The sequence below is a fragment of the Nestor notabilis genome, unplaced genomic scaffold (assembly GCF_000696875.1).
Source record: "Nestor notabilis isolate BGI_N333 unplaced genomic scaffold, ASM69687v1 scaffold12767, whole genome shotgun sequence".
Lineage (NCBI taxonomy): Eukaryota > Metazoa > Chordata > Aves > Psittaciformes > Psittacidae > Nestor > Nestor notabilis.
Window position 1 is genome coordinate 19,299 of NW_009937854.1, and position 26,240 is coordinate 45,538.

A 26,240-nucleotide genomic window follows, 5' to 3' on the forward strand; every position below is an offset into this window, starting at 1 on the left:
CTAAAAACAGTGTGTCTATCTATGAAATCATGTTCCGCTAGCAGACAATATGTTAACTTTCAGTGAAAGTGAATTAATCCTCTCTAATTACAAGATGAAATTTCTCATGCTTGGCAGTTACTTTGCTTAACTGTTCTCAAAATAGCACTTTTGCAACTTGCACCGTAGTAGTTGTTTTTATTGTTGCATATAATGAAGTATTTTGCGAATGTAACTGCTGATGATCAAACTTTCCCTTGCTACATGCTAATTTCTTATGCTTGAAGTACTTGTAAATTGTCATTTGTGTCTCTGGGATGAGTTTTTAGATTTGAGGGAAGGTTGGGATTTGTGCTGGTCTACCCATCAGAATGGCTACCGAAGAATGATAAAGCATTGTAGCTGTTAGGCAAACAGACATTTACCAAATGTCTTATGGCTGTTTTGGGGAAATAGAGCAAATAATGTGGTTGTAGGAGGCTGTTTGAAGGGTACTGCTTTCTGGATGTCATTTCAGCATTCAGTAATTGTTGCAGAAGGTTCTCCTTTCCACCACAAGGGACACAGCTCCTTTGTTCCTTTTTCTTCTGCTACTGCCACTGGGGGAAATTGTATTTCCCAAAAGGTGAAGGATATCACCTGCTAAGCGTGTATTAATGTCTTCTTCAAATTAGATTTGCCTTTGTTGGAATGTTTGCTTCCACATCTCCTGCTGCAGTGTTGATACCTGGAAGAACAGCTAACATCTGCAGCAACCTTACAGAACACTTCTAGTTCACTGTGCCACCACATGCTTTTTATTTGTTAGGTGGTGTTTACTGACAGAGGATGGTGAACCTGTAGCTCTGCTGAGGTTGTAGATTGTGGAATTGTTTTGTCTTTCTACAGACATGGTAATTGGCTAGAAAGATACTTAATGGGGTAGAAAAGAAGAAAATAAGAAGGGTTATGTATTCACAGGCTTGACAGATTCTGGGCTCATTTTATGGCTTTACTTTCTGAGCACAGAGCATCAAGCTGGAAATAAAAATCATAGAATCATAGAATGGTTGGGATTGGAAGGGACCTTAAAGCTCATCCATCCAGTTCCAACCACCCTACCATGGGCAGGGACACCTTCCACTAGAACAGGTTGCTTTAAGCCGTGTCCAACCTGGCCTTGAACTCTGCCAGGGATGGGGCAGCTCCAGCTTCTCTGGGCAGCCTGTGGATTGTAGAACCACAAAAGCTGCCTTATAGACTATAGTTTGTTGTTTAGTATTTAAAACTCCACTTTAGTTAGATAATTATTTCATCCTTTTTAGTGTAGATGCATGATTGTCAATATGAAGAACATTGCTAATTTTGCAACTTGATTTCAACCAGATAATTTGAGTCACAAATGTTTATTTAGGTCCATAAAACCTAAATCTTTTATGAAGCCTGATGGAGAATTAGTATCTTACCTGATAGTTTTATTCATATGGATGTAATAGGGCTAAGTAAGTTTCTGCTTTTCAGTTAACCTATTTAGGTGTAAAATCAGTTAGTTTACACCTTTTCTTGGGGACATGGTGTTCTGAAAAAGTTTTGTTTAAAACATAACTACTTTCCAGTGAACTGAAGCATAACTTATTCTAACATAAAGAATAAATGAAACAAAGCACCTAGCATTTATTGTGGAATGCTGAAATGTAATAGCTGTCTAACAAAATACCACAGCTTTTTGTGTGTGCTTGTTTTTAATGTCCTACAGGCTTCTCTAAGTTATAGTTCCATGGGCATCGTGCACTGTAAATTAATTTCAAGCATATCTAATTTTTCATGGAAAGCAATAGGAATTCCCTGTGCATTTGTCAAATCAGGTTATTTTTGAGAACTTAAATTCTCCACCTCCAATATTGGCATTCCCAAGGATTAGTAGAGTAACTTTTATTCAGATTTGTGTTTTTCAGGTTTTATCAGTTGTGCTTTGTCTTATGGCACAGAACTTTGTCTTCATACTTAGGTAACTGAAGTTATTGTGTGAAGCAGAACTGAAACTATTGCTATATGCTTGGCCAACAACAAACTTTCTTGAGTTTATATTGCCTCATCCTTTACGGATTTATTTCCTTTTGTAGTAATAGTGATATAGTATGAGCCTATGAATAAGTGACATATTCTGATGTATTTGCTCCCAATACAGTCTTGTTATTGAGGTAATTTGGGAGCACCACGGCTGACTATTAATTTGAAAATTAAAATCTTTGTTGTATTCTGTCTAAGAAAGGTTTTGTATGTGTTAAGAAGTAGTAATATGAATTTCTTAAAGACTGGAAAGGGGAGAGATAGCAAAGTCTTGTAAATAATTTTAATCTCTCAAAATGTACTTACATATCATAGGCTTGGTTTTAAAGGCCAAGTGTTTGGGCTGCAGAATGATGCCGAGGCATTATTTTACAGTTTATATTTTCATCTTCTTAGTGGAAACACCAGAGAAGTACCTCTTGTGAAAGGACACCATTATGGGAATGTCCTTTAACTTTTTGTTTCTTCTAATTTAAATTGTTCAGTTTTATGTGGAGCTGCTTCAGAGGGAATTACATTGTAGATATAAGCAGTTCATATTTCTTGTCTCACTGTTTTGCTTTGTTTTCCACAGATTCTTGTTGCAAGCTGCTTCTAACTCTAAATCTTTGCAACTTCTCTCCTAAGGTTTATTGGCATCCAAAGCTGTTGTTGCGGATGGTGCTGAAAAAAAGGAAGGCAACAAAGAAACAGCTCCAGTCCTGGAGCAGGTATGAAATGGTAGAGTTTGATTCTTTTGCAAAGTTCCCACTGGAGTGTGCCATGGAGATATAGTACCTACAACATTAAAATTTGCCCCTTCAGATATAACAGGGAACTGAAAATTGATCTTATGTTTACATTTCTGGCAGAGCCAGAAGTACAGAATTTAGTTGTCTCTAAACACAGTGTTGACTTGAATTTCAGTAATGAGCTTTTGTGTTAGAAAACTTAGAGAACCATAGAATCATAGAATGGTTTGGGTTGGAAAGGACCTTAAGATCATCTAGTTCCAACCCCCCTGCCATGGGCAGGGACACTTCATGCTAGACCATGTTGCTCAAGGCTCTGTCCAACCTGGCCTTAAAGAAACCCCAGGAAACAGGAAAATGAAGTCTCCATGCAACAAATGTGAGGAGACCAGTGTCCCAGGGTCCAGTTTTATAGCTGGAACCATGACTGGCTTAGGAAAAGGCCCTTACACAAATTAAATTTGTGTTTGAAACAGGGTTTTTGACATCATGTAGAACTTCTTTTAAAGGAAGTTTCTTTTATATTGTAAGAATTTGGTGTTGTAGGCTTGTATGTGTTTTACGAACTGCTCAATGAGCCATACGTTTTGCAAGGGTGTGTATTTTAATAAATACAAAAAAGAAACTTTTAAATAATGTTAAGGGTCTGATTTTTAAACCTGCATGTTTGCAGGACCTGAAGGCTGCCATTTTATCTTTGGCTTATTCCATTGTGTTCAGGCATTGCTTGACTCCGAGTTGTGCATTATCTTGCATATTAAAAGGGCTGAATGCCTAAGCATGGTAAAGCAAGCTAAGGATGAACAAGTAGTCTTGATTCAGGACATCTTTGTTTTCCAGTGATTTAAATCAGAGCCTTAATGTAGTTTTAATACAGCTTTTTTGTATTCATTTTCATTCTTCTTTAACAGCAGCATGTGAGTAAACCAGCCTTGCTGCCCGCAATTCTTTAAAAGAGCAGTTCTGTTCTTAAGCCCCGGCACACTCTATGAACAGTCCCTACCCCAAACTTTATTTGCTATTTTGGTTGTACTGGTTCTTTAGAGCTGATATATAATTGCATTGCTGTGGTTTTTCCATTGGCCTTGTCAATGGAACATGGTTTTCTGTTTTTAATGCTGTCACTGTAACGGCGAACCGAGCCACTACGGTGTCAATGCATTGACTGATATTTTGCATAAAGGTTTACAATGTATTGACATGACATTCCATTTCTCCAATTTTTTGCATATTAAAGATGCTATGATTTTTTTATTGCTACTGTGTGTGATATTTTCAATGTGCAAAAAACTGTGAAATGGCTTACAGCATGTTGTTTTTGGAAGACTCATTACAATGTAAATCTTACCATGCAGAATCCCATTGCGGTGAATGGGACTTTGTGGTTTACATAGACTGTGTATGCAACAGTATAAACTACAGTGCATATTTACTAAACACTTTTTGTTACTTCTTAGACTTAGTAACTCGGCTGTTTCTGTTTTGTTGATTAGATATACAAAAGATGTCTCTGTGATTGTTTACATGCTAATGGTCTGAAAAACCTCATTTTTGGAAATACTTAGGAAGCTCCTTTAAAGAGGCATCGAAAATCCCAAATTGTCCTATTCCTTCGCTTCCAACTAAAACCAGAAACCTCACAAACATTTACATGATTAACCGTGGGGAGGAGAATTTTTGAGCTTGAAGCTTTTTTCACTGAGTTCCTCCCAAACTCCAATTAAAATGGCCGAGTTAAAACCTTCCCAAAAGGTTTTCCAGTAGCAAAGCTGACATTCCTTAGAGGTTTTGTCTGCTATTGCTATAAAATTGAATGGGTAAAAGATCTTGTAGGGTTTTTTAATACTGTCATACAGAACATGGTAGAAGTATTCAGGCCAATAGCCGAAAACTGACTTTGTTGATGGAAGTTGATTTTGTTTCTATTTATATATTTTTAGTTTACAGTTGTCTTAAACCCAAAACCTCAGACGATTAGTTGCAGATACAGTAGTTTATTTAACTGTATTAGGGTATGTCATGTTATATTTCCTTTGGACCAAGACCTGATTAGATGAATAACATTACTTCATTAAGGTTTTTAATGTTAATTTGTCCTGTTAAGAGGTTAAGCACCTTATCAAAATATTAATTTAATTTTTTTAATCTTGTTTAAATAACTTTGTAATTTGAAAGTAATGGATGCTGTAGTAATGTCTTTCACATCTGTGAAGATGAACAATAAAATTGTTTATTTACAAGTTACGACTCTAATTAATTTCTGGTAATACCTCTCATAACCAGCATAGGTATTCTCTACAGTTCATGGAATAAACTGCACTTAGTCCATGTGTAATTGAGTTATTCAAGGTAGAACTGATGCCTGCTGAATGTGGGATGTTTTGCACCGGATCTTTACATGATACTTCCAGCAAGCTATTCATGCAGCATTCAGGGGTGCCCTTTTACAGACATAGAATGTGCACTTGTGGGTTTTTGGTTTGCCCTTTTTTATTTATTTATTTTTTTTCTTCTCCATTGGAAATTTTCCAGTGGGAAATAAAACTGTGATTTATAACAAAACCCAGTAATACCCTCAGGCCCTCAGAGATGTGACTTTTTAGTTTGGATAAAGCGGTGCACACGTTCTAGAAATATCTTTCTACTTTGTTCTTTCCACTTTGTTCTGGTTTTATTTAGATGGTACAATGCTGTGTGATGTAACTGGGACAAGAAAGGGGACAGGTTTAAGAAACTGTGTTCAGATATTGTAGCTTGCCGTTATTGGGCAGGCTATAACACATGCACAGTTTATTCAGTAAAGTAGGAAGAACATCCACTTAAAAATCCAAAATGCTAGTGTCTGTCAATGCATGCTAATTGTCTGAAATAATACTTTCACTATGTGTGTTAAGAAGGATGAAAATTGATGAAATTGGAAGGCTGCATTATGTGTTGGGTTTTGTCTCTTCCCCCCCCCCCCCTTCAAAAACTGTTTTAACTCTTTATCTGCTCATTTTTCCCAACAGTTAGAAATCTGTTTAACCCTGTGGTGCTAGAAGTTGTGATTTCTTCCTCTGTTTGCACAAACATATAATGTGATGAAATCCAGACTCCCAGCACTGAAAGGGGTTGTGTGAGAGGTTGTTCAGTATTTGGAAACTTTTTATTGTTTTCAGCCATTCCTTAAAGGAGCATTATCAACTTTTTCAGGTTCTGCGCTAAACATTAAATCTGTGTTTAGTTTTCCTGAGGAACTTTTTATCTTGGCAACTGTTTTTAGAACTGCAATCCTCTGAGCAAGGATTGCTTGCTCGTAGCAGTGCAAAAGCCTGACAGAGTTCAAGAAGTATCTGGGCAATGCTTTCAGTCATATGGTTTAGTTTTAGGTAGTCTTGTGAGGAGCAAGGAGTTGGACTCAATGATCCTTATGGGTCCCTTCCAACTAGAGATATTCTGTGATTGTACATCAGTGTACTTGTACACTTGTAACAAGTGTTCTCCAAGTTACGTTTTGAGACAGCACTGACAGTCCTGGTCTACCAAAGATGAAAGAGACAGTTCTTCTTTGTTGAATTTTTCAAGTGAGAGTAGAGGAAAAATGTTTGATTTCAGGCTTTTTTGCAGGTATTAGAAATACTAAGAAATGAGGGTGTTCTGAATACTGAAAATACTTGATAGTGCTCCTTTACAAGCAAGAGTTTAATGTGATGCATTTTAAATAGCTTTCATTTGTACTGAAAATAATGTTGCTTTAAAATGTGCTTTGAATACTAAAGTTGCTTTTAAAAAGATCAAAATAGAATACAAGAACTACAGCGAAGAAACTGAAATAAAAGTATCAATTTTTTATTATTTATTCAGGAGATTTCACCTAAACCACAAAGTCAGAAAAAAAATGAAGCTGATATTAGCAGTTCTGCCAACATTCAGAAACCTGCACTGTTATCCTCAACTTTGTCTTCAGGAAAGGCTCGCAGCAAGAAATGCAAACAAGAATCTGGAGATTCTTCTGGGTGTATAAAGCCCCCTAAATCACCACTTTCCCCAGAATTAATACAAGTCGAGGATTTGACGCTGGTCTCTCAGCTTCCTTCTTCTGTGATAAATAAAACTAGTGAGCACAGACATTTTAAAAACCATACCGTAACTACTTATAAGAGATCTACAGACTTTGCTTTTGGTTGTAAATGGCTATTGCTTTTAAAAATGAATCTGCTTTAAATAAAAGGGCCAAGTGGGAGAATTAGGGGTAGCTCAGTATTTTAAACGTCAAGTCACATAATAAGGCATATGAATTACTCTACCGGAAATAAGACATTTAAATAATACATTTATATTTATAGTCGTGGCTTTTAATGGTTGGCTTTCCCTCCAGCTTAAATCTCCACATTAGTATTAACAGTGATAGAGGAAAAATCAACCCTCCCTTCTGAAGAGGCCTGATTCATTAAAAAGAAAAGACATACACCTTGGTTGTGGACCTTTCCTTCTCTCAGAAATCCCGCCTTCAGCAGGCTGATGTGCTGTGCCTGTTGGCTGTGGTGTTCTTCACCTTATGTGATATTCCCTCCAAATATGATGTGAAAGAGAAGATGGGTTCAAGATCTGTGGTGAGGTTTCTTTGTCTCAGAAAAGTACCATGGGTGTCCAGCTTCTTAACATGTGTGACTGATTTGCAAAGTACCAAAGTACTGGATATCAGCAGAACAGGGGAAGGTTGATGCTGCATCCTTGAGTAGGCTATTTTTTGTCAATATTAAAATATTCCTATTTATTTTTTGAGATCACACTAGGTTTTTAGTGTTGCTTAGTTAGGGTCAGGCTCTTTCTACCCTGAAGAACAGGCCAAGAATTAAAAATAAATACGGGTTCCAATAAGTTGAAAGCTACATTTTGGTTTCATTTTTAGAATAGTGGTTGAGGATGGAAGATTAAACCTGCCTCATTTGTTCCCCACAACCTTGTTATGATATTTTTCTCTTAAGAGAGAAGTTTCTTTTAATTTCTTTCTCACATACAGCTTTAAACGAATGGGAGTGGGAGGGGTGCAAATTTAGCCTTCTTTCTTTATTCAGGATACACTGGTATAAATTGTTTCTTATCCCCATAAATCTTTATTTTATACACCTTCCCTCCCCATCCCTAAACCAATGGTAAGTAGTTTTCCTTGAGCATGTTTGTATTTCGGATTAAGTTAGGCTTCTCTGTAGCAATAGTTTAAAAATCAGGTAATTTAAAACTTGGTTACTTAATAGCTTAGGCCTTGTTAGTGCTGTCTTTTAGTCTTTTGCTTCTGAGTCTTTACCACCTCTAATGGAAATTCAGTTTTGCTGTGTCTTTATTTTTATATCCGTACATCTTGGACTCTAAAACTGCTTAAGAAAAGGAGAGAACAGTGATTTACAGTGGAATAATAACTTAAATGCTTTAATAAGGCAAAGGTTTGTGAAATTGGAGAGGTGTAGGGGAGTGTGGGTGTTTTGTTTTTAATGAATCAGGCCTATATTAACCTATATCAATCCTCCCTTCCCCTCTTTTTTTAAAGTACAAGGTTCTTGACCCTTCTTACTGTGCCACGCGTTGGCAGTGTGTGCTTGACACATAGTTGGGGTATTGATATCAGGTTAGCAGAAGACAGGAGGTGGGATATAAAATTAACCACTGTTTTTTGAGTATTTTTTTTTAAGCTGTATGTTAACACTATCCATGACTTTTTAGATCCTTAACTGTGATCGTATGTTCTGTTTACTGTTAAATCCTATTGCCCCCTTCCATTATAAGTAGCCTGATCTCATGGGTTATATGGGGGGTTGCTTACTGTAAACCAACAGCCTACATCAGTGGGGAAGTAGGTGCCCTAATAATGTATAATAAGCAAAAAGCAGACTCATGTCTTGAGCATAACTCTTTTTTTGCTCCTGGTAATCACAGTCTTTTAATTACTCTTACCAGTTCTGCTGTGATTACCAGCTTTGCAAATAAGAGCTATTTAAAGCACTCCCCATCTTTAGATCTCAAATACTGCGGTAAGATTATGGTATATCTCTCTGCTTCATGAACATTGAAAGATCTCTTTTTAGGTCCATCACAGCCAGTGAATTCCCCTAGATCCTACAAACATAGCCAACGGAGAAGAAGATCACAGCGTTTAGCCACTTGCTCCTTGCCTGATGATTCTGTAGAAAAAGTTTCTTCTCCCTCTTCAGTTACTGATGGAAAAGTGTTCTCCATCAGTGGTCAAAACCAACAGTCATCAAAATTGGAGGGTAATGTATCTTAATCTAATAAAGAACTGCCCAAGAGAAATTGAATCATAAAAATGAGACCTTTCACGGTTTTCATCTAAGGGGATATTTTTGACTTACCGTAGCTAAAGCTGAATGCTGTTCCTATGTTATGTAACGCTGCAATCCAAACTGTTGTTTGTTGGACCTATGTATCTTTTTTAATACTACATTTTTTCTTTTATGTAGTACCTGATGTTGCTCATATGTCACTTGAGAAGCGTGGACCATGTCTCCCTCTTGATTTAAGCCGTAGTTCGGAAGTTACAGCACCATTATCCACAGAATCCACTTTCCGTAATGAATATCCCAGTAAAGACAAGGAAGATATTCAGATGATTACATATCTTTCTTCCAAAGCAGTAACTGATGGAAGAGTAGCTACAACAGCGTCAGGTAAAGAGATTCAGTATACAATCAGTTAGGTCTATAGTTGTAGGGTTAAAACGTGCAAACTTGCAACTCCTCCTGGGGTCTGTCCATCTGCATATTCATCTTCCTCTGGCTTTGAGCTGCACTAGCACTTTTTCTAACACACTTTAAGGAGGGTCTGAGTTTATGGAATATACAAAGCAATATTTATTTTAAAAAGATTTGATTTTGTTAAAACTCGTAAAAATAATCTATGAAGCTACTAACATACTAACATACAGTAAATCTAGGTGTACTCACTTCTTTGCGGCTTCACCTTTAAAACTTAGTAGCGTTTTCAAAGACTGTCACCATTCCTCTACCTTTGCTTCTGTTTGCAGTGGAAATTTTGTCATTTGCTTGCTATGAAATGATTATTGAAAATGTTTATGAAAAATCCCCTAAAAATTACATACATAGTCTTGGTTCACCCTCACAGAGTCAGCATAGAGCCCAGTACTGGAACTCTGTGCTGCCTCTCACTTTGTAACAGTTTCCTGGCTACCATGGTTTAAGTGAATCACGTGGATAGAGGCAATAAAGAGATTTTAGTGTTGATATAGTGGTTTGCAGACCCTTAAAGTGGGTTGTTTTCATCCAGTGTATGTTAGGTGTCTTTTTTCATCTGGGTGAGTATCATAGCATTTTTAATTGGCTTTCAAGAAGGAATTCTCTCATAAGCCTTTTTTTTTGTTGTTATTTTGCATTTAAACGAGAAATTAGTTCAATAAAGTAAGAGGAGAAAAAAATCCCATTATTGTACCTTGCTGAGGAAGGTTTTGGTAAATATAATCAATGGTAAGGAAGACAATGTAACCTTGAACTATGAAATTATGACACTCAAACTATAACTTAGTCTTGTTCGGGGGTGGAATAACAGCTTTGCATTAAGCTGCAGCGCTCACTAGGGCAGTGAAGTATGCTGTTTAGTATGTATAGCCCCTGCTTGGGTGTCTGCTCACACTGACAGTGTTAAGGTGATTGCTTCACTTTAAAACAAAAAACAGGACTCAGTAGCAAAATAGCTACTGAGTTGTAGCAAAGCTATTTACCTGGTGTAGCAAAAGCTGGGTAAGGATTCTGGGATCGATATTGTGTAGATTAAAAGAGATGGTCGTAATTACCCTTTCTCTTTCTCTCTTGTGAAAAATCTATTAATCTCTCAGACTAATTTGTCAAAATAAGGGCTATGGGAATTTCTAATGAGATTCCAGTTAAGCTTTTAAGAAAAATATTACTTAATTTCTCAAGTGAAACCGCGTGACAGTCTTCATTTGCCTTTGATACGTTGCATAGCAGTAGAATAGCACATTCCTGGGAAAATTACTGTGTCTAGTGCCACTAAGAGAAGTGCTTTTGGGAGATGTATATTTGCCCACTCCTAGAACATGACTGTAAAAGAAACTAACAGCATCCAGCTACCATCTGTTTCTTGTTTATTAGAACTGGTTTCAGTTACCAGGAATTTAACTTCTAGTTTTTCTGATATGTTTTCTGGATCATTTAATGTGGAGTTCTTAATGCTGGCAGGTATTTATTTTGCCTGCTTCCATCATGGCTTGCAGTCTGAGGGAGCTGGTTCTAAACCCAGCATCCATGAGTACACCTGTAGCTGTTTATTTGTTGAGCTGGGTCTTGGCCACAGCCGAGTTTTTAGTTAAATAATATGTTTCAGTTATAGCCACCTTTAGTTATGACTCTAAAGTATTTGGTGTGTCCATGCACTTTGTGTTAGGGGAAACCACTCCCTAACAAAACTTACCTGGTATTACTACTTGAGCCCAGAATATGAAGATGGAAGCACTTGCAATCAGTGCTGGAGAATACAGTTTATACTGCTTAATGGAGCTTTTGGGGATCTGTATAATTTTAAGAGGTCTCAAAGAACTGATTTACCAACTGCCTTTTGTCTTCTGGGTTTTTGCCTTCTGGACAGGTCTGTGTTTTGTTCCTAATTTTCATATATTACAGTTTTCCTCCATGCAATCCATATAACTCTGTCTTGAGTTTTCATACCAACTTCTTGTCCAAATCTTAAGAGTTTTCAGAAGGATGCAGCCCAGCATCCACTTGAGCAGTATAAGCTTTGTGGGCTGAAAGACAAATGTAAGCAGTTTGGTATCTTAAATCCAGAGATTTCGTGGAAAGTTTTTAGGGAATCAGCTAGGTTGGAAAAGACCTTTAACATCATCAAGTCGAACTGTTACCCCAGGACTGCCAAGTCTACCACTAAACTGTGTCAGTTTTGGAGCTAGCGGCTTCTGTCAGGAATACCTCTAGGACTAACTCAAGTTCCTGTGTCTTTTGGGTTCATCTCGGTCTTTTAACTCTGGTGAAACTCATTTGTCTCATAGTCTTCTCATAGGAAGAAAAACTCAAATGTAACTTTTAAGTCCAGGTTTGAAACCTCTGTAGGTACTTTACACTTCTGAATAGCTTTTGTTGTGTTCTCTCTGTTAGAAGGCATGTTTTTGCTTTAGACATGGCACAGATTCTCAAGTCGTGTTACTTGAGATTCACTCATAATTATGCCAAATTCTTGCATGCTTCAGGAGAATGAAAAGAATCCACTCTATCCCTGCTTTTCTAATGAACCTGTTTAAGCAGTTGCAGGCTAATATATAAAGGAGAGGTGCCCAAAGCTTTCCTTTCTCATTCCTGTCAAAGCTTGAAATCACTCAGAAAAGTTAATTTGCATTATTCAGGAATAGCTGCCTGCCTAAGTGTAATTTGGTATGCTGCATTATTTAGTTGAGGCACTGTGACTCTAGCCATTACAATTTGAGATCCCTGGTGTAAAATCCAAACTATAGTGTAATTGTCTGCCTTTTAAAAATCTGACCAAACTATTTAAAGTCTATGTCCTTTTATGACATTTCTGCTGTTTAGATTTTATTGACAGTCTGGACAGGTCTGATTTTGACAACACAATAGAATTTGCTGAGTGCATTTATGTTGGACTTGATGTCTTCATAATCACTGAAGTAGATAACTGTAGATACGTTCCGAGATTATGGAGGTAACAGAAGTACTTAGACTGAAGCAGTGTCTGTATGATCCCTTCTGTGAAAGAGCTGTACTGTTTTAGACCCAGGGATGTAATTTGTGGATTTGGAAGTTTAGGCTTCTAATGGAGTCTATCAGTTGAGTCAGTTGAATTTTATGTTGCTGAAAATGATGTATTGTAAAGACTTTTTTATTCAAAAGATACTAGGTCTTTTTCAGGGGGGAGGTATGAGGTGCCCTGAAGTGCAGAAGCATAAATGGCAGCTCATTAACACGTAGATCTCAAAATCATTGCTCTAAATGAACAACTTGTCATTTTGTAAAGGCAGCACTGATCAATCCCTTCAGTCCATAGGCTACCTGGGAGTACAGTGCATGTTGGTAGGTACTGGTACACTACCAGTTAATTATGGAATGGAGGTACTGCTTTGCCTACGCTGTTGTATGGGCTTACTTGGGATCAACTGATACTGTACACACATAACGAAGAGTCCTTGCTTTCATTTGTCAAACTGTCCTTTCTGACACTTAGCTTTTCATAGAGTTTCAATTCAGTATCAGGCGGAAATACACGCAGAGTACTGCAGTTACCCCAGTTCTGGCTACCTGAAGTTCAGATCTTTCTGTAGTAGTAATTCTCTCTAAATTTGTGATAATTTTTCTTGGTTTCTGTAACTCTACACCATTTGTGTTTAACTATTATGTAGTGAGCAAACATAATTTCAACAAGCAATCTGGGGTTTATAATTTAATTAAAAGGAAAATAGTTATATTTATGAATATCGCAATGTTATTAGCTGTTCTTTCTTGTTCTAGCTCAGTCTAGATGATTTTACTGGTAGGGTAACATTAGGTTCACTATATGGAACACATTTGCACTTACACTAGAAGAAGGGAACGTATATTTTTACATAATTTCATGGATAAGTTCACTGCAGCAGGAACAGAAATGGCTGTTGGACAAAATTGACAGAAAATGAGATAAGTTGCTTTTTAGTAAACTCTTGTCAGTGTTATTTGTTACCTGGCTTTTAAGAGGTATCTAGACTCTTGTGAACTAAAGCTCTTGTTACTTTAGAGCTGTTTGTTTACCCCAAACACCCATTGACAGTCAGCTTTGCTCTCTGATTTGAGTATCTGCCATTCTAATCTCTGCCCTGAAGTTCCCAGCTGATTCTTTGGGTAGTTAGCTGAAGGCGAGAAATTTCCATATTCTTATCCTTCCAAAAGAGATTGTTTTGTGTAGGATCTGGTATTAATCTGTGTATGTATTTAAAGGGCATTTAGATATAAAATTCATCCTATGCACTGGGAATTCAAACTACAAAATTAATTATGATAGAACCATGAATCGTGATGGTCATGTTATGATTTCAGTTCTGTTTTAATGCAGATTGTGATGCCTGTTAATAGGAAAGTTGAAACATCAAAAGCCATGGAGTAGACTATCATGCAACCAAATTAAGTTACTTCACATTGGTGCAGTTTAATGTGGTGAACTGAAATAAGCAGTCCCACACTGAAAGCCCATCTGTGCTGCTGCGCTTGTGCTTTGGGCTTGTGGCGCTTCACCATGCCAGACCAGGAGAGATAGCACTGGGAAAGTGTTATAAACCAGGCTGGAAGGTGCTGTCGTTTGCATTCATTTTCAATCTGAAATCAGTCTTCTGGTGATAAAATTGATATTAGAACATAATTAGACATAATTAGTAGTTTATCAAGTCTAATCTCTAAGCATCTTTCTCTCTGCTGAGTGTTAATTGCAGAGCTCCCACGCTTCCCTGTGTGGGAGATGGCTGACTTGACTCCACCAAAAGGAATAAAATTGCAATTAAAAGTAACAGTTAAAAATATGGTAATAATGCCATACAGGAAGTCTTTTATAAACTGGTATTTTTCTTGCTGTATTTGTTACTTGCCCTTAAGACTGTGATTGCTTTGTCTAATTCCGCGGTTACTTGTAAGACACAGTGATTGAAAATCAGGCTTTGCAAAACTTAACACTTTATTTAGGATCTGAGAATTTGAGATTCTCAATCTAGAATGATTTCTGATTCATAAAAGTAAAAGCCAAGAATAATGTTGTAGTGTATGCAGACACTATAGTAACTTCTCTTTTCAGGTTACTATAGCAAGGCGGTCTGGTGAGCTCTGTCATTGAGGTGGATATTTGTGTGACTGTAGTAGATCTCTGCCCATCATAAATATTCTCACAAACAGTTATTTAATTACTAGCCGATTACTTTGTCAGATGTGCTTGTGTTGAAAACTGAGATTTCTTGTGTTGTGGCTGTGAGAGCACGTTTGAATATCTGAGGTCAGGATTTCTTCTGAATAATGAAGTTTAAATACTGATTCATCTAATATCGAGACTAAATTTCCCTTGATAGTTTGGATGGAGTATTCTCCTATCTTTTCATCAATATGGCAGTGACCTAACCAAGTTATATGTGCATTTGGGCGATCCTTTTGTGCTCATTTCAGAAACAAGACAAGACGTTGATAGCATGATGATGTGAAGAAATGTCACTTTTCTTTTACTGAGGTGCTAAAATATACTCGCTGTTCCACAGATGGCAAAGCAGTTCATTCCTGTAGCAGAGACAAATGTTAATTAGGAAACCCAAGAAAGGCATAATTTGGATAGTGTTTTGTGTCAGTGATAAGTATCCCATCAAGCTAAGTCCACTTGAAATACAGGCAAAGGCAAGAGCCTGAATGGTCTACCAGTCCTGAAAGGATTATGGTCTTAGGTGAGGTGGCTGATTTGAGGTAGTGGAAAGGCTCTGGTAGCCTCAGCTATGGTCGTGCAGCTCATGTCTCGTGTTAGCAGCCAGCACATGGAACTGAGCAGCTGCTTCTGGCTGCTGGCTAGGTTGCATGGCATGGCGATGTCTTGCGTCTTGCAGCTGGGAACATCTGGCATGTAAAAGGGCAGTGTGGTACATGAGGTACGACTTCCCATTGCACTTGCTGTTCCCGCAGCTTTCTCACTGTGGCATTTGGATTATTTTTCTGAGAAGGCTGTCTAGGAGATGGAGTAAGTTTCCTGTAGCTAGTATGTTGTATTGTAGCAGAATTGGGTTGGTCTGTCCACGCCTGGAAGGCAGCTGTTGGAATCAGCCCTGAGATGTTCTTGCCTTTTCCCCAGAATCCTTTTCTGACTGATGAATTTACTGAATTACCTTAAAAGTGCTTATTTAAATGCTTTTTCTTGTTTTATGACTGAATATTTTGTAAGAAAGAGAAAAGAAGGGGAAGCTCAAAGAGCCCATTCCAGATCAGGTTCATATTTTGTATTTTTACTATCTTGACTGCTAGTAGTTATTTGTCAGGCCACTTCCTTTTTGAATACAGCTCTTTAACCCACAAGGGTATTTTTACAGGCAGGTACTTTTGTTGGGCTCATAGGTTGAGATACACAACTGCTGCCTCCAGGTGTTTACAGCTGGCATTCAAAACCCTGAACCCCATATGAGTCTGTAGAGGTGCATTTTTGTACAGTATGTCCTTGGCAAGGGCCTGAAATGTCCTCAATTGTCTAATGAAGGTTACATATAAATGAAACTTAAAGTGCTCAGAATACTGATGAACACAGTAATAGTCTTGAATGACCTCAATAATGTTATTTATAAATAACTTTTATTCTAGTTTATTTGACAATTGTATTGTCCTATTTGGTTATAAATATTAGAAATGAAGTTGTAAGTTTTGTCTTGCCATGTTATTTCCTAATTTGCATCACAAATTAAAGATTTAAAAACAACTAAATATTTCGCTGGATAAACTTTTCTGAATAGTGCAAGATAAGAGTTGTCAGTATATGATCCTGGATTCTGATAAGTAACCACAGCATTTTGCATGTAATTCAAATGGATTAAATACACACAGGAAAGACAGTGAATGATTTAAATGAGTGAAAATTGCAGTAAGTGGAAGTGTAAATCTTACAGCACTAAAAATGTTGTACCAAAGCTTAGTTTCACTGTTCATGCATTGGAATGTTAACTTAAAAGATATTGACAATGTCAGCACCTTCAACCCTTGCTGCTGAGGTGGGTTTATATTACAGTGCAATAAAAGGGAAAGAAAAAGGCTTAAATGTAGCAGCAAAAGTACACTTTAAACAGCGCAAGTAGTTTAAATGTGAGTGCAGATTCCAAAACAAAGAAAGCTTGTGGCATGTATTGTCTTGTATGTAAGACTAAGACAGAGGCATTCATGTGCAGTAGTTATGTGTTAAGTGTGATGATATTATTACCAATACTTGACATTGCAGTGATCTGACCCAGCCAGTGACCTGGCTGCAGTCCTTACGGAATGCCTAGGAAATCTGTCTTCTTGTTTTCAGCACCCTTGTCCCAAGTACATGCCTTGCATCTGGAAATGCCTTTCACCAATAGTCTAAAGTTACCCAAAGGGAATAGTAAAAAAAAAAAGAGGTCTTCCACATCAGTGAGCTCTGAAGGGACAGAGGTACAGTGCTCTGTGCCCATAAGGGAGAAAAGTTTTGGGAGTCTGAAGGAGGAAATATTAAAGAACATGATAGAGAAGGACAAGCATTCAGAAGTTGGTAAACTACAATGCTTTTTGTTTCCAGTGCTTTAGACAATGAAAATAATTGTAAAGTGACATGGAAAATACTGTTTATATGTTTCTTCTTCTTATGTACCGTTAGGGCTTTTTATGATCTAATGGCTTTTACAAGTAAGTGGGTCATCAGCCAGACGTTGCGCTTATGTCATGTATTCTTCTTCAATTGGCAGGTGCTGTGAGAATGGAGAGAAAAGGAAAACTGGAAGAGAAAAGTTCTTCAACATATGGTATGTGTGGAGCAATAATATTTTTAGGAAAAAAAAGAAAAATTCTCTTAACACTTGATGTCTCTGAAGAGCGAATGTTAAAGCATGAAATATTTCCTAGGCCCAGCTGCACTTCTTTTGTTTAGGTCTTAAAAATAGTTTGGTTGCTTGAGTGGTAACTGCCTTTATTTCCTTGTACTGACCAACTGGGAGGGAAGGGGGAAGAGGAGAAAACGGTTCAGTGTTACTAGCAAAACATTTGGCAATTCTTGAAAGAAAATACAAACTAAGAGGGCTTTGGTCTTATCCTGTGTTTTAAAAAATAGAAGAAAATTATTAGAGATGGACAAGAATTCGTAAGTGATTTTCCTTTTGTTTTTTCCACAAGGTAACAGTTCTATTTCTGTATTTCCAAAGAAGAAAATAAGACTCAAATTTATGTGCAGGAAATCCTTAAATACTGACTTTAAGGATTTATTTTCTGTAACAAGTCAATTTCCTCATTATTTATCTCACCGATTACTTAGAGAATGATTATGGAGTGAAAATGTTGTGGGATGTTTGTCTGGGGAGAATTAACAGGATATAATAGCATGTTTCTGAGACAAATTGCTTGTCCTCATGCATATAGCAGCAGTGGTTAGAAGTGAAGCATGGTGTAGAAAATGTATCGTAAATTTTAGTCAGAATCAGTTTTCTGTGGGCATGTCACTGTGTAGTAGAAGGCGCTGACAGCATCACCCATTTTGTGATACTGGAATTGCCTTCAAATGGCTTTCTACAGGCCTAATAAGTGTTTTTAAGACATTCCTTTCTTTTTAGTTTGGAATTTTGTACTTTTGAAAGCTTTTTCTCTTGCCCAAGCCTTTTTGCTACAAGCGGTAAGTAAAACAGATGTTACAAGCTATCTAAATAATGTCACTTATTTTGTGTGCTTTGCTATATCTTCTTCTGCTACGATATTTCATTTGGAAGTACTTAAAATGGTAAAATGCTATTTGTTGAGAGAGATTCATTTGACCCATTCTACCAGCAATTAGTGAGACATGCTCAGGATATCAACTAGATTAACTGCATCATTCTGATCAGACTAAGCAGCTGGAATACTTGATTTTGGATGTCATGTTTAGGTTAAACAAATGAAGCAGGTAATGTGGACTGGTACTGCTGTGTTAAAGTGTTACATTCTATTTCAGGTAAAAAGAAAGAAAAGGAAAAGGAGAAAAAAGAGAAAAAGGAGAAAGATCATAAATCAAAACAGAAAAAGAAGAAGAAAAAAAAGAAGAAATCTAAACAGCATGGTAAGTTCAATTTCCTTTTTATTTTTCTAAGTAAGCAAAACCACTTGGTGTGTTTCTGGCATTAAATGTTAAAATTTGTTTCTAAAGAATGCAAATGTTGAATTTTAGAAATTCCAAGAATAAATGTTGAAAGGATCCTCTTTATCCAAACTGATTCAATTAGAGAATCTCTTGCAAATTAACATGAGAGCCATGTTCTTGTGCCCAGTATTTGCTTTGGTTTTTATGTTGTTGAGGTCTTTTTTGCCAACTTTTCTTGCAACGGAAGCTTGGCAGAGGTACCATGATTAAGTTCCAACTTCTAGGGGCCATATCCAATGCTTGTAAATATTAGGAGAAAACTATATACCTCCCAATGCCCAACAAATAGCAGTCATATATCTAGATGCAGAAAGCAGTGTGAGTGAAACATGAGCTTTTTATTCTTTGCTACAGTGAGGTTAACAGCCATACAACATGAAGTAATCAACTGCTCACTGACTTGACTCCTGTACAGTCAATATACTCAGGAAATGTGGTAGATAATTTATTTTTGACACAAGGAGACAGTAAATATGAAGAGTGGCTTTATGGAAGGTGTTTAGGAGAGAAGCATACTGTGGAAGCCATTGCAAGAAAACTGTAGCTTTTGGGATGAAAGTGTAGAAATGTGATTACTCACTTATATTCAAAGTTATAAGAGGAGCAAATGGGTAGCTGCTCTTAGTTATCATTTGACCAATGTAAGACAGACATGGACCTGCTCAAGTGGATCCAGAGGAGGCAACGAAGATGACCAGGGGCTGGAGCAGCTACCCTGTGAAGACAGGCTGAGTGGCTGTTAAGCCTGGAAAAGAGAATGCCCTGGGAAGACCTTGTAGCAGCCTTCTAGTACCTAAAGGGGTCCTACAGCAAGGATGGGGATGGATTGTTTGTCAGGGAATGTAGTGGTAACAGCTTTAAATGGAAAGAGGGTAGATTTAGGTTGGATATTAGGAAGAAATTCTTTATTTTAAGGGTGGTGAGGCATTGGAACAGGTTGCCCAGAGAAGTTGAGGATGCCCTATCCCTGGAAGTGTTCAAGGCCAGATTGGATGGGGCTCTGTACATTCAGAGATGGGAGCTGGGGGGAGTTAAATGGGTAATGCTTGTCTTGGCTATTAAACTTCATGTTTCATACTGGATTTTTTTAAATATAATATTATGTAGAGCTTCAGCATTTCATATTTAGTTTCAACATCTTCATATCGCTGTGTTGATATCCTTTATTTCTGAGTAGGATGCTGCAGTATACTTAATCTTTCTTTTATTTTTATTTCTTGCATTTGTCAAACTTTGCTTTTGTAACAGCAGCTTGTTTTCTTTTCAGATTATTCAGATTATGAGGATAGTTCTGTTGAGTTCTTGGACAGGTGCTCCTCTCCATTAACACGGTCCTCAGGGAGCACTCTGACTCTGCGCAGCATGTTCTCAGAGAAGAATACATCGTACCAGTATCCAAGAGCTATCTTGTCTGTTGACCTTAGTGGAGAAAGTAGGTTGGCTGAAGAGCAACTTTCAATTTGTAGGTTTAATAATTTAAGAAAGAGATTTTTAAAGGCAGTAATTTGGTTAATCTTCGGGGCTGGAGCTATAAATATGGTAACTGATTTATGCTTCATCTATTTAAATCAAAATTCTTACACTCCTCAAGCTGTTCTTCATTGTACTTGCTTTGGATAAGAGTTGTTCCTCTGCTTCTGAGGTGATCATGTTAAAAGTCTTTTGCAGAATTCTTCAAGAAATGCAGCATGCCAGCAGTGTGTTTGAGAGAAATTTTTCTTTTGCTGTATAAGGGTTTAGATTTTCAACTGATGCCCTATATTTCTGTAAGTTATTGTGTCTCTGCACACACAGTTTCACATGTATTTATTTTTACTAGACCTTTCAGATATGGAGTTCTTGGATGATTCCTCTACAGAGAGTTTGTTACTTAGTGGCGATGAATACAATCAGGATTTTGATTCAACTAACTTTGAAGAGTCTCAGGATGAAGATGATGCTCTAAATGAAATTGTTAGATGCATTTGTGAACTGGATGAAGAAAATGGCTTTATGATTCAGGTAAAGAAATTTGGGAGTATTTTTTGTGTGAATGTCTTGCTTGTGAAGGTGCCCTTTTGATGTATTGGGAACTAAAGTTACGTAGAGAGCTGTAAGTAGAAGTGAACAATAACAAGATTATTTCTACATTCTGCATTTGGCATTGCTTTGTTTGATGTAAGCGAAATTATAACTTTAGGATGGATTTTCTCTAAGAATTCAATATGTAGAACAGGTTTGTAAGGAAAGGTAACTCTTTTCTTTATAGCCAGTTAGTAAATCTGGAATAAAATCTCCTTTCTTGCACACGAATCATGGCTTCTGTCCACAAACCATCCTGATTATACCAGCCCTTCTGGTTAGGCCCGTGTGCTTTGCAGTACCAGTTGTAGAAATGCCTCTGCTCACTCTCAGTGTGCCTCAGCTGTATGCAAGACCTCTGCTGTACAGTTAATATCATCAGTACTGTGATGTGTGCGTGGTGTGCATGCTTCATCTTCAGAATAGTGCTTCTCAAACTAGAATAACTAGCTGGTTTTAGAAACCACTAAGAATGTAATCTTACTTGGTAGAGAAGAGCAGGAAGAAGAGCATATGGTGTCTGCACAGCATTCAGGTGCTGATGGATTGTAAATCCTGCTGCTTCTTGATTTGTACTCCAATGAGGGGAGCATTTCCCATCTAGTAATGAACAATTTAAAGTCTTTGTCTCAAGGAATTCATAATACAGCGATTAGATCAGATGAAAGCAACAGTGAGGAAGAACTTGGTTGTCAGTAACTTTAAAAAAGCCATGAACTTCCTGTGTTTTTATCCCTCACTCAAAAACCAGGTTTGTATTAAACTATTGATGTGGTACAGTTTCTATTGAAAATATGGAGCCTTTTTAGTTGTGATTTGAAGGAAGCAAGTATGGCTGTCCTGTGTTACTGGACTTAAAGTCTTTTGGAAACGACAGGAGTTAAAAATGAAGGACACAAAGACTGACCCTGGGAACACACTGAAATGCAGTGCTGTGTTGGAGGAGCTAAGCAGGAGTTCAGCTGTGGTCTTGATGTGGAAAAATGACCTGGTGTAGAAACCTGTGGAGAGAGGGAGGGAAATTGTAGCCCTTGCAGTATGACAAGAGGAAAGGTGATTTTGGTGCTTTGAATCCTCAAAAGCAAAGAGGAGAGACTTTCCGAAGTAAACCAGCAGTTACTTAGGACACAGGCAAACGCTGAGTTGAGAAACTGAAATGTATTTTTAAGTGGTAGTTTCCTGCCCATTTCTTGAGCCTGATTTTTTTTCCTCTTCATGCCTTGTCTGACTGAGAGCAACCAATTTGCTGTTTCTAAGCCCTCATGTCGTACCACTTCTATTTTGCTCTCCTATTCTCTTGTTTCTCCTCTTTCATTTTCTCTCCATTTTCTTTTTCTTTTAGATTTTCCATTGGTGCGATATTAAAAACACATCTTTCTAGCGCACTGGAGAGATGCTTTGTAAATATAAATATTTAAACTGAAGAGTTTTCTACTTTTCACTGTTATGCTGTAATGTATTACATTATCTTTCTACTTTACTGTAATATTATACTCCTGTCTTAAGTTTCACTACTAAATATGTAGGTGCTAAAATATTGGATTTTGTAATAAAGTATTATTAAATATTACATCTTTGGTTTTTCTATGGTTTGGTTCCCCCCACCCCCCGGTCTGGAATTTGTGGTTGAGGTAACTTTCAGAACTAGAGCTCTTCTTTAGCCTGATGTCTTTGCCTACCCAAACACAAATTGCCCAACTAAAATAATCTTACTCAAACCAGCTGTTTAAGTTAAACTGCTGTTCTCTGCATTTTGACCATACAAGAAATAGCTTCTGATTTTTGCATCTATGATCTCAGTTTTAGTTTTTGCTTCTGTTTTTATTTTGTTCCTGGTGGCAGTGCGAAGAGTGCTTGTGTTGGCAGCACAGTGTATGCATGGGACTGTTAGAGGACAGCATTCCAGAGCAATACATCTGTTACATCTGCAGAGATCCACCAGGTACGGGCAAACCACTTTTATGTGCAGCTGTTTGCTTGGAATTTTTAAGCAGAGATGTTGTGCGTCGCTTAAACTGTTAAAGCTTTGTCTATTTTGTGTTACCTGTCATATTTCCTTGGCGCAAGTGATTCTAAGTTTGGCTTTTAGCAGAGACTTACTTTCCTGTTAGTAGCACCTTATTCAGCTATACTAAATCTTATTCATGATCTCAATTACCATTGCTTTACTTCTTAAAACTTAATTCCTCCAAACCCTTAGTACTTTTCCATGTTGGTGTAGTCTGAAAAGCCTCTTAAATCATTCTTTTTTGGCAGTCCATTTGCCTATACTTGGAATCACACCCATTCATTTAAAGATCTTTTAGAAAGGACTCATCTCCCCAGTACACTCAGCTATGCTGAGGATGCCAGTTCATATTAAGTGCAATTTTATAGTGTTTGCATTTATAATGTGTAAAAAAAGGTGTGGAAATGGAATATGACAATGAAATATGGAAAGAAAATATGAAAAGATGAAAAAATCTAGCACTTTTAATGGTAAAAGTGCACAAACAGCACATCTTGGAGGTTGTTAGGGTAAGTTTGGTAAGAATTAGGGAAAGTCTGTTTACTTCTAAACTGAATTATGTTGGATTAGGAAAAGGCTGATTTATAATTATTCTGTCCATAAACCCATTTTTCCTAGCAGTTACTTGGAGAAAAAAAATACAATTTGGGAGAAAGTTTTTAGTATTCTTCCTGATAATTGATACAAATGCAAAGACGTGTCTCCTGGTGAAATAACCAACAGTCCAGGTGTTTCAGAAAGGCAGCGAGACAACACTCCAAAACTTACTTTTGTTCTGAACTTAGGAATTGAAACCTGAAAAGTGTTTGCAGGGTGTAAAATAGCACAGTTCCTATTAGTTATTTCTGAGAAGAAAATTCAGGAAAATAGAGCTGGAAAGATGTGACTTTTTCCATTTGCCCCAGTCTGAATCTCAGTTGATGATGTAGAGTCTTGTTTGATAGTTCTGTGTGGTGTATTCTTTGAGCAGTCAAGCTTTTTCTTATTAAAACCAACTAATTTGTCTTGTGCTCTTTCCCGGCGCTATACTAGGTACTTTGTTATCCGCTGCTATGCAGAGACTGTGTCCCTAATTTTTACCTTCTCTCCCTTCCTAACCATCACTTCTTTTCTTTCTATGTCAGGAGAAAAAGGTCATTCACAATGTCAGTATTTTAAAGTGTATTGGGATAATGGGCAGAAAGGAGATAGACAGGGTATTCTCCTGAAAGGTATGAAGGGCTTCCATCAACCCGTTCTTTGTTCTGTGTATGATGATAGTCTGATATGAAATTGAGTGTAAGATATTGCAGTCACTCTGTTTGTCCAAATTCCTTATTGTAAACAGTAGTACTGGAATAATTAGCATTATACATCTCTAGTTTTGTTTTTTGGCTTTGCTGGTTTTGTTTTTTTGAATAGTTATGAAGTTACTATAGAAGCAGTAGCTAAATACTCGTCTGTGCCTGTTAGGTTAAGAGTGTAGATGTTGCCATAGCATGGGAGACCTAGGGGTGCACTTACATCAACACCCTGTCTAGTAGTATCTGGTAAAAGGCACCTCAAAGGAGAGTGCAAGAGCTCTGCTGTCAGGTAACTTTGAAATGTCTGCTTTTCATGAAGCCTTTTCCTGGCTTAGTCTAATAGATAGATATTGACTTCAGTATTGAAACAAACCAGCTGGTTTGGATATGTCTGTATAAAATCCACTCTGACGTTTTTCTTGGTAACTTAGTTTTCTTTTCAAGTAAGTTGCAGTGGTTAAATAGAGAAAATGACAACTTAAACAATTTTTTTGTCAGATTGATCATAGCACAGTTCTTGGTATCCCTTATTTGATTGCAGAGGTGATCAGATTTTATTTTCAAACACCATTTAGAGAGGACTTGAGATTTTAGGTGTATTTTTTGGTTTTGTAAGTGTTAAGAATTTCCTCTTAATCCATGAAAACTAAACTTTAATTTATTAATAACGAAATCCTGAATCATTCTTTCATGTACATTAAGAGACATTTAGGAGATTACAGCATATATTTATAGCACTCTAGTTATTTAAAATTAGTTCTGCTGTGGCTTCAGATGGCCCTCAATTTGTTTCTTGCTTACCCCAGGTCAGAGGTGGAGTGCCAAATATCTGTATGATAAGGAGTGGCTAAACAATGGACACATGTGTGGATTATCGTTTTTGAAAGAAAACTACTCTCATCTTAATGCCAAAAAGATTGTGTCAACACATCACCTACTGGCAGATGTATATGGTGTAACTGAAATACTGCATGGATTGCAGTTGAAGATTGGGATATTAAAGTAAGTATCAGTCCAGCGTTTATTGTCTCTCTTTATGCATTCAGGTAGAAGAGACTACCATTATTCCATATGTAGTAAGCTCTCACATTAAAGTTCTTTCTTGTATAATAGTTCAAATACTTCAAGTGCAAGATGTAGAGTTCCCTCAGCTTCAGTGGGAGTTGTGTTCAGCACAGTATATTAGGTTTATTAGTGATTTTTAAAAAACTATTATTTTTCATAGTCAGTTTAGTGTTAAAGGGACATTCTGGATTTATTCTAAATTGATAAGTGACCTAGGAATACTTGCATGGTTCATAATGGTGCTTATCAATAGCTGTGATCCAGCAGAAGTGAACACTTAATAGTTCATTCTCTGTAACTTGCTTTTTTCCCTCCCCTTTGTTGCAGAAATAAGCATCACCCAGACCTTCATCTCTGGGCTTATTCAGGGACACGAAAAGAACAAGAACAAATAACTGTTGGGGTAGAGAAAAAATCAGTGACTTTGCCAGATGCTGTTAATCCAACTGAAAGGACATGTCGCAGTCATAACCATAAAGAGCCACCCAGTATACCCAAGAAGATGGAAGAAACGTACATCACAAGTGAGCACAGTTACCAAAAACCACAGAGTTTTGGTCAAGACTGCAAAACAGTCACTGACCCTATGAGTTCAGATGATGAAGATACAAGTAGTTTTGATGAAGATCAGGAATTTCACACAGAGAATAAAAACTGTTTACAATATTCTTTTAAAGATGGTGGCATGAATGAGCAGGTAAGTATCATTCTTCCTCTGGGAAGTTTCTTAGTTGGAAAAACATGCTCAAGCTGATAAAACTCAAGCACATACAAGTATTTAGAAATGTTCATTGCCAGAAGTCAACATCTTCTGTCAAGTAAGTCAGCAGAAATCACTAGAAGCAAAAAGTTGGATCACTGGAATAGTTTCAGGTGAAGTATACCCATTTCAGCTGGTGAATGAAATGTGAAGTATGGTTAAAGTACTGCCTCTGCTAAAACTGTTTATGCTCAATTCAGTGGTTTGGGTGGGGGAAATTCCTATGCTTAAAATGCAAGATCCTGGAACAGAACTTTTAGGTGGTTTTTGCACAGTGAGGAAAATGGGTTTCTTTTTTCTTCTCAATTCTGTTTTCTACATTTTGGGCTTGTGTTGTTGTTTGTTAAACTGCTACTTTTGTTATTATTGTACTGTATTCTTTTTACTAGCAACACTATCTACAATTCTATCCGCAAGGAGTGACCAACAAGTTTGAG

The 26,240-nt window shown here is 37.2% G+C and overlaps 1 protein-coding gene across 1 annotated transcript in view; it reads left to right on the top strand.

Annotated features, from left to right (window-relative positions):
• The window catches only part of PHF20L1 (PHD finger protein 20-like 1), a 49,590-nt gene that overhangs the window by 18,690 nt on the left and 4,660 nt on the right, over window positions 1-26,240 (top strand). Inside the window, exons 7-17 of the mRNA XM_010019048.1 lie at window positions 2,656-2,738; window positions 6,603-6,855; window positions 8,822-9,007; window positions 9,215-9,421; window positions 17,209-17,265; window positions 18,441-18,545; window positions 19,894-20,058; window positions 20,446-20,627; window positions 22,530-22,629; window positions 24,785-24,980; window positions 25,371-25,740. Coding sequence (XP_010017350.1) covers window positions 2,656-2,738; window positions 6,603-6,855; window positions 8,822-9,007; window positions 9,215-9,421; window positions 17,209-17,265; window positions 18,441-18,545; window positions 19,894-20,058; window positions 20,446-20,627; window positions 22,530-22,629; window positions 24,785-24,980; window positions 25,371-25,740 — 1,904 coding nt within the window. The remainder of the gene's footprint in view (window positions 1-2,655; window positions 2,739-6,602; window positions 6,856-8,821; window positions 9,008-9,214; window positions 9,422-17,208; window positions 17,266-18,440; window positions 18,546-19,893; window positions 20,059-20,445; window positions 20,628-22,529; window positions 22,630-24,784; window positions 24,981-25,370; window positions 25,741-26,240) is intronic.